Source organism: Armigeres subalbatus, chromosome 3 (genome assembly GCF_024139115.2).
Source record: "Armigeres subalbatus isolate Guangzhou_Male chromosome 3, GZ_Asu_2, whole genome shotgun sequence".
Classification (NCBI taxonomy): domain Eukaryota; kingdom Metazoa; phylum Arthropoda; class Insecta; order Diptera; family Culicidae; genus Armigeres; species Armigeres subalbatus.
This window is the reverse complement of record NC_085141.1, coordinates 125171991-125184965: the sequence shown is the minus strand read 5'-3', so window position 1 is coordinate 125184965 and position 12975 is coordinate 125171991. Positions and strand designations below refer to the sequence as shown.

Here is a 12975-nt window from a genome sequence, read left to right as displayed (position 1 = left end):
AAATAACGTTCTCTTTTTCTTCTATCTCCATTTTTCGTGGTATTTGAGAGGCTTCAGTAAGCTACCTTATCGGGGTCGCTACATCGCGATGATGGGGCTGCCACCTTAGGTATAGCTGACGCGATACAGCATTTCGTTAATCAGCCGCTGGGTACCAGGCAGACGCTATTTGAGCCGCATCTCCTGGCGAACAAACGCTCGAGGCGTACCTTCTCACTCTAGTACACAACTCTTAGCTGGCGGTCTTTTGACATCGGACGACCCGTGGAAGCGTGAGCTAGGGACTTGTGGGGACCAGAGCTCTGTTGGGCGCTCCTTCCTTGATGTCAACCCACCATTTTGCAGCCCAGTTGTAGAAAAATACTAAGTTACAAATATTTCATTCTTAGTGAAAACACTAAGGAACAAAATATTACTCAATTTTCAATATTTTTTATAAATGTGTAGAACTTTGAAAACTAACTTTAAACCACATTTAAACATGCATTGAAGTTTATATTATTGATCAACATCAAAAACTTTTCGAAATTTGATCAATTGAAAATTACAAAAAAAATCAAAATACCCCGTCTAAAGGCGGTCTTGGGCACTAGAGGGTTAAGCGGGGATGAAAATAAAATTGTGGAAAATTTAGAAGTGGATTTATCTTTTAACTTGCCTAATCGATTGCACGCTGGCAACTATTTCAAGCGTCCAACCAACTGCACCAGACCTGCTTGCCGTTGCCGCATGATGCTACGACTGAATAACATTCTACTACGGCGCAATGAATTTCATTCATTCTACTCAGAGTTATTATTGTTTGGGGGCAGAATCGTGTCAAAAACACATAATCGATAAGAAAATTGTTTTAAACTTTTAATGGAATGTATACACTTGTCATAAGACAAGTTTGTACTATTTCATTTGATTCCACTACTTTAGTGGAATTAAATGGAATAGTACAAACTCGTTTTATGACACTAACATGATTTGAAGCACACCTAAATTTCCACCAAATTTTCTGAACGTTTTCTCCACAAATGCGTGTCATGAAATATTACTGATTTTGTAGCAAGATTCAAAATCACAACATCACACATGCTTGTAAAAATTTGAAAAATTGCCGAAAATTTTTTGAGAATACATGCGGGGATTCCTCTGATTTCTAATGAACATCGCTTTGTGAATTCCTGTAAAAACTTGTTGGTGAATTCCTGCGGAAAATCTTCCGGTAATCCTTTTGTAAATTCAAAGCGGAATTTCCGCAAAATTCTTGCGGTCAGGAAATTTCTCCGTGAATTTTGCTATTTCTTAGGGAATACATTCAGAAACTCCTCCTAAATTTCTGCGTAAACTGCTTTGATAACTCCTGCGGTCATTCTTTAGTATATTCCTGCAGGAAGCCTTCCAAGAGCTCTTTCGTAAATTCATAACATAACATAACTCTTATTACATTACGAAATTTTCCACAAAATATTTTTGTTATGATACCAGTTGACCGCCGATTAAAAGAAACTGAAATTTGAACAGATCCAATGTTCATTCTGGTCGCTTTATTTACTCGAATTATTTAGGCTAATACATTGGATCCTTCCAAAAACTGTCTTCGAACAAATTAATTGAAAAATCTCACTAAGTTCGAAATCGACCATAATTATCGACGATAATTATTCCTCTCACTGTATGTTAATCGATTTTTCGCAATATCAACTGTGACGTTAGACAAGTAAGAATTATCGTCTGTTGACTCAAATGGTCGTGTTTTCTTCTTGGTTGAATGACTAAACTAAAAACGTACAGCGACGATCTCAACTGTTCGTTCAATAGATACCATACTATTGATTTTTTTTATCATAAAACGTATTCCGGGGTACGCAATTCGCATGAATAAGGCGTCTCTCACTTATCGTTCAAACCACCGAGTTGTTTACTAAATTTCTGAATTCCAATCAAATCAGTCGACACAGTTGGTAAAACTCAGTTCTGCACTGCCACCGCGATCGGTCGCCAATCAATATTCTGGTAGAGAGCTCGCCGGCTACATCCACCCATCCATCCATCCATCCGTCCGTCAGCCTCATATAAATTCCCACCTACCTGCCGACCAGCCCAGCCAGCAGCTGTGTAGACGAATCGCATTCATTCCGCATTGAATCCGACCGTTGCGTTGTTGCGGTCGCGGTGGCTGATTATACCCACAGCTCCATCGATCCGCACATCCATTCGATCGCGCGAAAGACGTCCGAGAAGACCTCTCGATCGCCGTGCGCGCTGCGTTGCGTTGTGCCCATCAGCCCGGGTCTTGCCTCTTGAGCAGATAGCCTTTACTTACCTTCTCGCCACTACGCTACACTCTTTCTCTCCACCGTGATCGCGGCGCGCTCGTTAGTGGCTGGTTTGAGAAACCGTTTTTTTGCCGATAGTGAGTGGTTAGGTGATGCAGTTATTTTGGCTCGGTGTGGCTTCTTGAGCGAGAAAGGCTAAAAGGAAACAACTTTTTATTTTCGATCCTACCCCTGTCTGGTTGTGGTTGGACCGTCGTCGCACACTTTACAGTCAGTAGTTGATCGGTAGGTCGAGTCGCATCGTCGACGATCATCCATCGTGTGTCGTGTGTCGCTTCGCCAGCTGTGCTGCTGTGGGTTCGGATTTTCACGGAAGGGCAAATGAAACGAATCAGCTTCACCGCCGTGTAGTTTGCGCACGAGGCCTGCCAACGAAGAACGGGTGTGTTTTGTTTTTGGACAGTTTTTTGAAACCATTCGGTTGTCGTGTTGTGGGTGCGCTGCTGCAGTCGTGAAAGTTATCCTTCGACTTAGTGAAAAAAGTGGCTTTTTACATGTGGAATCCCTGGAAGCATGGCAAGACATCCAAAAATGTAACTGTTTGAGCTTGCGAAAGTTGATTTATTTTATTCTGCTAACTAACCCTCAGATTGCCTTCCCCTTTTACATTTTTGCTTTGATTTTTACTGCTGTAAACGAGTGTGCGTGTGCTCTATGGCTAACGAAAAGGAAAAGAAATTGCACAGCTGAAGTGATCTCCCCTGCTGGGAGTTTTGTTACACATTTATGCGCTTCCTCGTCGAAGAGGCAATTTCTGTGTCAAATAACAGTTGATAGAAGAAAGAGTTTTGTCTCAACCCAAAGGAAAACTAACGATCGACCACCCACAGAAATCAATTTCGAGCAGAAATTTATGTGTCCTGTTTTTGTGGTGATCAAATCTCAGAAGAATCTGTGACACTGTTTGTGTTGAAGTGATCCGAATACCCAAACAAAACTATCTGTGTGAAGAGTTCTCATTTGCCGTTGTTTCGGATTGATACGTTGCTACTGTATTTACGGCGGATAAATCTGCGCAACTCGGGTTTGACGAGAAAGGCAACAACATCACCAGAATCATGTCGAAGTCAAAGTTCAACCGCTTGACCCGGTATATCAAAACCAAGGTAAACAAATGCCGTGACGCTCGAAGGATTATAAAATAAAAACATTGAATCATTCAGTGCAGAATATTGTAGGATGATCTGATCATGATCCCATCTCACCAACTGTATTTTGAAGTGCGAAACGAAATATGAAGATTTTTTCATTCAATTCATTTTCATTCCATTCGAATTCAATAAATAAAATAAATTTAAAGTTCTATAACGTGATATGAGAAAATAAACCGTTATTGTAAAATAAGTGATGAACTTTATATAAATTTTGAAAAGATCCCCATAATGAAGATTTAGAAAAAAAACGATATTTAAAAAAAAAATCAGCGGGTTTGGGTGCAATTGCATTGAAACAGCTATTAAACCCTTGATTGTCTTTTTTTTTCAGATATTTTAAATTTCAATATAACATTTCTCTCTACAACCAGATATGTGATTGTGATATTTATGAGACCAAAAAATTGCATTGAAACAGCTATTAAACCCTTGATTGTCATTTTTTTTTCAGATATTTTAAATTTCAATATAACATTTCTCTCTACAACCAGATATGTGATTGTGTTATTTATGAGACCAAATTGTAAACATATGTATCATTTCGTAAAAAACAACCTTGATCCACTAAACGGGCCGACGCCTCTCTTGTATTGATCTAAGAAATAAACTTTTGTAGCGTGATGCACCTTCAAATATTTGAATGTCGAATGCAGCTTGTTACGTTGAAATCTAATGCCCATTCGCGATTGCGCTAATATATGCTAGGGTATCTCGTATAACATAAAACCGTGAAAATTTAGAAAATCTTTTCCGATGTCCTATTCCTATTCCATAGCAAAGCTTTTTAAATCACACTTTCCTACACATCCCACTGCATTGAAACAAATCCAACGAAAAAAGATTTACTTAGGATCTGTCTCGTATCCCGACTTAAACTCAAATTAAACTTAAAAGTGACAGCTCAATAATTATCGAATAACCCTGCTCGCTAAGCAAAATTACTTTTGACAGATAACAAATAATTTTTGATTGTGTCTTATTGGTTTTACTGGGTAGCACCAGCCATTCTTATTAACGGGTGATTTTTGCCTTTCTCGTACACCAAGGTGTAACGAAAAGGCTATATATTCACTTCCAAGACGATTTTGTGATAGAAGGTCCGGAGACCCATATACCAATCGACTCAGCTCAAAGAATTGAGAAGATGTCTGTCTGTGTGTATTTGTGTGCGCGTGTGTATGTATGTGCGCAAAGTAAAACTCACTCATCTTTTAGGCACTTATCTTGATCCGATTTGTTTGCAATAAGTTGCATTCGACGGGGAATCCTGTCTCATTGTTTCCTATTAAAAATTGGCCAGAACGGACTTTGGGATCAAAAGTTATGGTCAAAATACGATTTATCTACAAAAAAAACACGCTAAGAAATTCTCACTCATTTTTTTTGGTATATCTAATGTACGATCAATTATTCAATTTTCGTACTGTCACTTTTAAGTTTAATTTGGCAGATGAGACAGACCCTCATTAGTAGCATGTTGTCCGACGAGATCTGTTCCTCTTCGTCTGAATCGATCCATAGCCGCAAAATGCCAACCACGCAGAGTATGCGCAATTCTTCCGCCAATCGAACGGTTAATTTTGCTTGAGTGTGTACCTCGCCTATTGCGGACTACTGCAATCGATTGTGCTTGTCTAACATGCACACTATTATTAAAACGAATCTTGCTGGCGAAAAAACGAGTCCGGAATTTCACGAAAGAGATTCTCTTTCCTTTGGAGCTTAGGTCGTACCGAAAATTGGATTCCAAATGTTTCGTAAATAAAACACGTTTTCGGCCTGATCAATTTCGTACGATTTTTATACGATTGATAACTGTAAAAATCCATTTGTTCTAGTTTAAATTTATCCCGAACAGCACACATGTTGTAAACAAGTTTCTGTTACTCATATACGACCAAATTTAGTTATATATGAGTTACTGCTGCAACCAAATCGGTCTGAATCGTACTGCTAGGGATATGCTTTTGTTTATTGTAAAGAGAGTCTGAACCTAGGAATTGACAATTTGTTTTTTCCTAGTCGTATTCACATAAATTTTCCCATTCAAAACCCTGTAGCAGAACAGGAAATGAAGCAGTGTGAGGCAAAACTCGATCCAAATAAACAAAGATAATTCCTGACGCGAATTGGGTTTGGGTTTGCTTAAAATATGTGATGCGTTTGTCAGTCAGTCATTGGAGGAAGGTTGCGGCTGGAAATCCTCGGCCGGCGCGGCACGAACTAGCTGCGCCACTATAGGTTTGCGTTCAAGAGTCGTATACGTCGTGTCCGATGAATGCATAATTAAGCGTAGATATTGCCGGCAGAAGAGTTCATTTGAATTAACAAATAAGCTCGGGCGATAAACAACGTGTCGGCTGACGGCGTGGAATGTGTAAAAAGAAGAGTTTTATTTTATCAAGGATGGCTTTATGTGTCGTTTTAAAAGGGCGCTGAGTTCACTATTTTGATATTAGTGAAATGAATTTCAATACAAAATTACTTCTCAATTAACACAATTCTTGAAATTCTAAAACGAAATGAAGAAAATTGGGCAACATAAATTACTAGATAATAAAAAAAATCTATGAGAGAATAGAAACATTCAGCTTAAACAGAACCCTGTCAGCCTGGCTATCCCGAATCACATCCTCTTCAATCCCCACGGAGGTGATTAACGCATCATTCGTCCCGCAAGTAGTTACTCCCCAATATTGCAGTGCATCATTGTCACCACTCAGGGACTTGAATCTGGACAATATCAGGCTCCCTCCAGTACTCATTCGATTCGAACTGGGCTGGTCATTCTATGTAGAAGCTTCTGCCTCATCCCACGAAATCCCATCTCATCAGCGTGACTTCCTGTCTTCATGGTGGTCGAATTCCTAGTCATGGATATGGTGCCATCACATATTTTTGGGGAAGTCCTACATTGATGTTTTCTCTCGTTTTCGATTTCCCGGGAAGAACTAGAATTAGAACCCAAGCCAATCAAAAGTTGTAATGGAAAATGTGTTTTGTCAATCCAAACTAAAAATAAAATTATCAGAGTCTAGATAATGAAAATCACATGCATTTTTGTGATCTGAATCCGTAAATTTGAATTTGTTCCTAACTATTGAACTAACTATTGATGTCAAGGAGTCACGTAGTATATATATATGGCAGCAGATATCAGTTTTTGGGACCCAACAACAGACTTGAAAGACAACCCATCTTAAAAAAGGTTGTGAGGGTTTTCGGGGTCTTCATAGACCGAGATCTCCCAATCATGCCTTGTAGTGAAGCGAGAACCATAGCCCTTCCTACCCTATGGAGGGTGAACTGCCAGGCAAGCTTGGTTCCAACCTTCTACCGGCCCTACAGGGTCAACAATTAAGGGATTGGTACTGAAATTGGTACCACATGGAACCGGTCTTCATTGACAGCAGCCTGCTCTATGAGTCAGAAATAACAAGCTCAGAAGAACATAACCTAAAGACGTTCGAAATTGGTCATCTGCCATTTTTGTCTCTATAACATCTGGGACTATTCCTCTTGTAAAAGGAAATTAGATTATGCGCCCAATGGACTGTGTCTTTCAAAGCGGAGTAGATATCGCAGCCACCGGACGGGACGTATTCACGTCTTCACGGACGTTCTTCAACGCCATTCCCTCAGTATCAGGTATAAGAACATCCGGCTCCGGCGACGCGTTCTGCTCCAATTGGATGATTGCATGTTATAGGAATGAAATTCATTTATAAACAAATACAATTATAAGAAAAGAAGTCAATCGTATTGATATTGTGAGAATAAGATGTTCGCATTCATCGTCAATACATGAACAGAATCCTTTTGATGCGAAAATAGTGAACATGTAATATAAGATACCTTCCATAACCAATGGTATGAGACTGGAAGCTTATCGTTGCCATTGTTTGATCTAAAACTTAATTTAAGACCTTGGCTTGAATATCGAGCATAATCTCTAACGAACAAAGAAAAGGGTTTTTCGCTGAATGCTGTGAAGAGCTCCCTAATGCTTCACAAGATCAGTTTGAAGTTGGGTTCTTGTTAGCAGGGTAGAAATATTTCACAGTCAATGCAGTGAAAAACATGGATCTCAGTATAATCTGCAGTCGCCTTCATCGCCGCCGTGGTGAGTGCAGCCGAAAAATCATTTCCAACACCGACAGTTCAATTTCCACTCACAAGTCGCTCTGATAGGCTGCTCAATTCGTGCCTTACCGTATGACTGTGAGTGGCCCATTTAAAGGCGTGGTGATTTTTTTCAATTTGCTGGGTGAATGTGTACATTTTGCTGTGGTAAATTTCATCTTCGCGGCGCAGTGGGTGATGTGAGTTCTGTTGTTTACTTTTCTGCCTCTCCGGGAATGTGAAGTTGATTTCAAAGCAGGAAGAAAATAAAAACATGATATAAAAAAACATCACCTTCATCCAGTGCTGCCGAAAATTTACAACCCTGCTTGTTAGACCTTCATTCTTAGGCACGTGGAGCCTGAAACCATTGCTTAGATATCACCTGTATGAAGAAGTTTTCCCATTGTAACAAATAAATCTATAGTGTTACTCTTATTTTTTATTTATTTTTTTATTTTTTATATTTATTTCAACTGACATTAATTGTCTTATTGAATTAACTCTATACATAATTGATATACATTTCGACAATCATTTGATGAAGCAAGGTGTACAAACTAAACACGTGATCAACATACACAAACCAAAAACTTATAAAAAAAACAGTACCAGATATTTGCATTGATGATCATATCCATCATCGAACAGGCCTCCATGTCATATTCGAAAAGTCTTTAAATTCCCGGCATCGGATTCCTTTTGGCCACCTCGAAGAATGCAAAGCGTGTAAACGATGGCAACCAGCTAGTTCAACTTTAAAAGATATGAAATCCAACGTGGTAGCATCCCTCCAGGTTGGTTTCAAACATTTGATGCTCACGATATTTTCGACTCCAATTGAATCAGCAATCATTCGCACAACTTCATCCTCGGTGACATCATTGGCAATATTTGACAAATGAAGTTTAATGGTACTTGCAGTTTCGGTGTAATCTGACATCGATGGAGCAATCTTAGTAGATGATAACGGCGGAGTTGTATCACCCTTGGTTTCCAATTCCACATCCGGTGACCTAATCGGCGGAAAACATGATGAATCAGTCTCATCAGGTGCAGGAATAGTTTTGGATAAGAGTTGATTGATCTTCTCGTTCATTCTTGCGATATTGGCTTCCATGTCTTCAATTTTCTTTTCGACTGGTCGATTCAGTGAACGAATAGTATTTACGGTCTCCCGAAATCTAATATTTTCCATTAAGTTACGGCAATCGTCACATATCCATAGAATGTTTCGATGTAAGCATATTTCGCCTTCCTCGTTCGAAAGCCCAACGCACCTTGCATGAAACGGTCGAATACCAAGGCAAAATCCTTCACACACGACAATAGTTTCATCTGGCAAACACTCGAAATGGCACTTATTGCATTCTTGCACCATATTTTAAAACGTTCGTGGGCACTGGCGAGTGGTGGTAGCTTATTTTCGTATGTGTATTTTATTTCTCCCGTGCACGGCGTCCGTTTGCAATCCAGCGACAGCAACAACGACAAACAATAGCGAGAGGCCTACGAGCAACGAATTCTTTGATATGAACTTTTTAGAAAACTCTGATACTACTTTTATACTTGTAATTATTCATTAACAAGTTTAACAGATTAATTCGATCACTATTAATGCACAAAATTAAGTCATGTACGATAACTGCTCTGTCTTTCAAAGCTGGGTTGGTTGGGTTGGAGTAACCGGACGAAACCTCTTCATCTTGGACAGCTTGCGTCGGAATTTATCTTTTTTTTTCTTCGGCCGCAAATAGCCGCGTCGAATAAATAGATGATCTTCATTGGTGCTCCTCAAAACAAAACCCTCAAGCATCCTTGGCTCTAGGAAATCTTGGCTAGTATGTCGCCCTTCACGACCTTGATTTCCTGACCAGAGCAGCATTGGATGGTAGATGGTGGCCAAAGGTAGAAAAATTCGTTTGGTCGAATAGGTCGGCTGAATAGGTCATTTGGTCAGAAATGCCGTATGACCGAAGTGGTCGTTCGGCAGAAAGAGCCATTTGACCGAAAATTTCATTTGGCCAAACAGATCTTACTATAGACCTTTCCGATAATTAAAAATATTCTTTGTTCATTGAATCATTCAAATTTTTTCAAGTATTGTTTTACGGTTACATATGGCCTAGAGTTTTATTTACTTTCATATAACATCGAGTATATGAGAATGTTTCGAATATTTGTCATGTTGTATTATTTTTTCCTCCACTGTGTTTTGAGAATTTTGCACAACATGTTTTTCAGCTATTACTTTAAATTTTTCATAAATTTTTCTACCTTTTCCATTCGATCTATTTTTAGCACTCATTTAACAAGCATTATGGATTTTAAAAATTCGGAGGCGAGCCAGCCTGGGGCTGCAAGTCTCCTTAATAAAGCTAATAAAAAAAAAAAAAGATTTTAAAAATTAAATAATTGTAATCGGACGAGAATTAGAACAATTTCAAATTAATAGCGACTAGCCCCAAAAACATTAAAAATTATCTCAAACTCCAGTTTTAAGTAATGCAACCAGTTCTTTACCTTTTGGAGCAATGTTGTCTTTGTCATTAGTGTGCTGATATACCGTACATGAAAATCGTCTGATTCTAAAGTTATATCCGTACTAATGATGATTATTCCATTTTCGAAATAATTTTTAAGGTTTTTCGCAATTTTCAGGTCATTGAAATTATTTTTCAACCAGATCTCGTCGATAATGCGAAAAGACAGACATTTTTATGCGTCTGTATTGAAAATTATATTGATCTAACAGTTATATGTTCTTTTATAGGTAGTTTGCCTGAAAAACACGTCTCAAAAATAACCCATTTTGAGAAAATAAAAAAAATGAGTAAAAATCACCTAGACCGGCACCGGGTATCGAACCCAGCCACCCTCAGCATGGTCTTGCTTTATAGCCGCGCGTCTTACCGCACGGCTAAGGCACATAAGAGTTGCTGCAACCACATCAGTCACAACTGTGCTGCTAACAAAGGACTGTTACTTCTCACTGTGAAAAGTAAGAAGTACGAAAGAGAAACGAGAAGTACGAATGAGAATGAGAAGTACGAAAGACAAGAGTCATCTCACTTTTCACTTCTCATTTCTCTCTTCTCACAGTGAAAGCGAAAAGTGTGAAGTGAGAAGCATGAATCAAATGAGACGGCATACTCATAAGAAGTGCCAAATGATTTTCCACTCGTTATTTTTTGCTTGGTGCTTTCCATTTCCACTTCTCACTGTGAGAAGTGATAAAAGAGAATTTAGAAGAAAACTTTTCATGTATTTAAAGGAACTACATTATAGCCTTCCAGATGTATTGGAGCCTTAAAATGGTTCTTAGTATATACCGCCGGAAATAAGTATAAAGACAAGCATGATTTTCATACATTTTCATCATGATTGAGGATCGATATCTCGATTTGTAGCGATTCGATTTGGCTGAAATTTTACTAGGCACCTGTTTTTAACTTGAACTTTCGATCTTTGAGTAAATTTTATATATCTCTGTTGATTTTGACCTCAAAATCTGGAAATAATTATAAAGACACCACTTTTTTATATGGAGCTCCATACAACGGAACTGTCTTTATAATTAATTCCAACTGAAACGCGTATAACCAGAATATATGCATAAATGTAACTATCATTGAATAAAAATTGAAGTCATTTTAGGCTTGTTGACAAAAAATCAGCCCAATCGAATCGCTAAGAATCGAGATATTGACTTCCCAATATGACCATTTTGTATGGAAACCGAGCTTGTCTTTATACTTATTTCCACCAGTGTATTACTGGCACAAATCCCATATAAATGAATCATATTGAAAAGGCCTAATCTTCCGTAATCTGAAAAAGTGACGTATACGCCATTTTACAACATATATGATTTCTATTTTTCTGTTAAAGAGTACGACGAATACTACTCGTTAACACTATTTTTGGAAAATGGCGTATACGTCACTTTGCCAGATTACGGCAGTAATGCAGGATCATAAAATTGTCAAATATTATCAGTTTTATTTATTACTGCCTAAAATTACGCTTTCCAGCTCTCTCAAGCACTAAAAGGGTGGGATTGTATACACACACATACACAACTATATCTCTTGTTCCTAGTATGAATTCCAAGCAAAAACCTCTTAAAACCATATGACATGATTAGCATATGACATGATTTAGAAAGTTAAATTTAGGTTGTTAGACCTAAAAAGGTAAAGAGTTAACCTTTCCATCCCTGGCGTCTGTTTTAAGGGTTCTCAAAAATTAAATTTGTTGTAAAAACCACATTTTTGAAGGATTTCTCCACAACAAGCTGCATTAGACCCGGATGGAACCCAATTTTTGAAATGGCCATTCTGGAGGTCTCCCGGGTTGTGGCCGGATTGAACCCGCGTTGACCAGGAGGCCTGAAAATATCATTCCGATAATTGTTTTGTGAAATCATGAAGTTTGAGGTGTCACACAACCTGTTTCGACCTAAATTTATGTTTTTTTTTTTTATCGGGGACAACTGACCCCAACGGATTCTGGAATCATTTTGGAACCGTACTGAGGATTCTAGTATGAATCCGGATCCATCCGGATCGAATGCAACTTGTTGCGAAGGAATCGGTGAAGAAATGTGGTTTTTACAGCAGTTTTAATTTTTGAAAGGCCTTAAAAACAGACGTCAGGGACGGAAATGTTAAGCCCTGTGTTCGCCGGATCACCATTTGGGTCACAATTTTGGGATGCGTCGCACGATCTGGCTCATTTTCTACAGCAAACAGTGTAACAATGTTCCGCATCGAATAAGCTTTGTTGCAATAAAAGTTTTACAAAAAGTGATTGAAAAGGCTTTTTTCCGTATTTTGTATAGCGTGGCATAACTATACACTGGGTAGATCACTTTTAAGTAGTGTTATACCGAGTAAGATCTATCAAATTGAGCCCAAGGTTAATCCATTTTAGGAGCTAGGGCGATAAATTGGCGAAAGTTGTTTGGCCGAATATACTATTTGGCCGAACAGATCATTAGGCCGGAAGTCATTTGGCCGTAAGGGTCGTCTGGCCGAAAGGGTCGTTTGGCCGAAAGGGCCGTTTGGCCGAAAGGGTCTTTTGGCTGTAAGGTTCTTTTGGCCAAAATGGTCGTTTGGCCGAAAAGGTCGTTTGGCTGAAAGGGTCGTTTGGCCGAAAGGGTCGTTTGGCCGAAAGGGTCATTTGGCCGAGAGGATCATTTGACCGAAAGGGTCATTTGGTCGAAAGGTTTATTTGGCCGAAAGGGTCGTTTGGCCGAAAAGGTCGTTTGGCCGAAAGGTAACTTGGCCGAAAGGCTCATTTGCCCGAACAGACCATTAGGCCGAAAGGGTCGTTTGGCTGGAAGGGTCGTTCGGCCGAAAGGCTCATTT

The 12975-nt window shown here is 39.0% G+C and overlaps 1 protein-coding gene across 8 annotated transcripts in view; it reads left to right on the top strand.

Moving 5' to 3' along the window:
- The window catches only part of LOC134227993 (TLD domain-containing protein 2), a 671450-nt gene that overhangs the window by 565552 nt on the left and 92923 nt on the right, over window positions 1-12975 (top strand). The window contains exon 1 of one of the 8 annotated variants that reach the window (XM_062709747.1): window positions 2224-2860. The exons of 6 other annotated variants lie outside the window; for them this stretch is intronic. In XM_062709747.1, coding sequence (XP_062565731.1) covers window positions 2822-2860 — 39 coding nt within the window. In that variant the 5' untranslated portion in view covers window positions 2224-2821. One more of the 8 variants, XM_062709745.1, reaches the window with a different exon arrangement.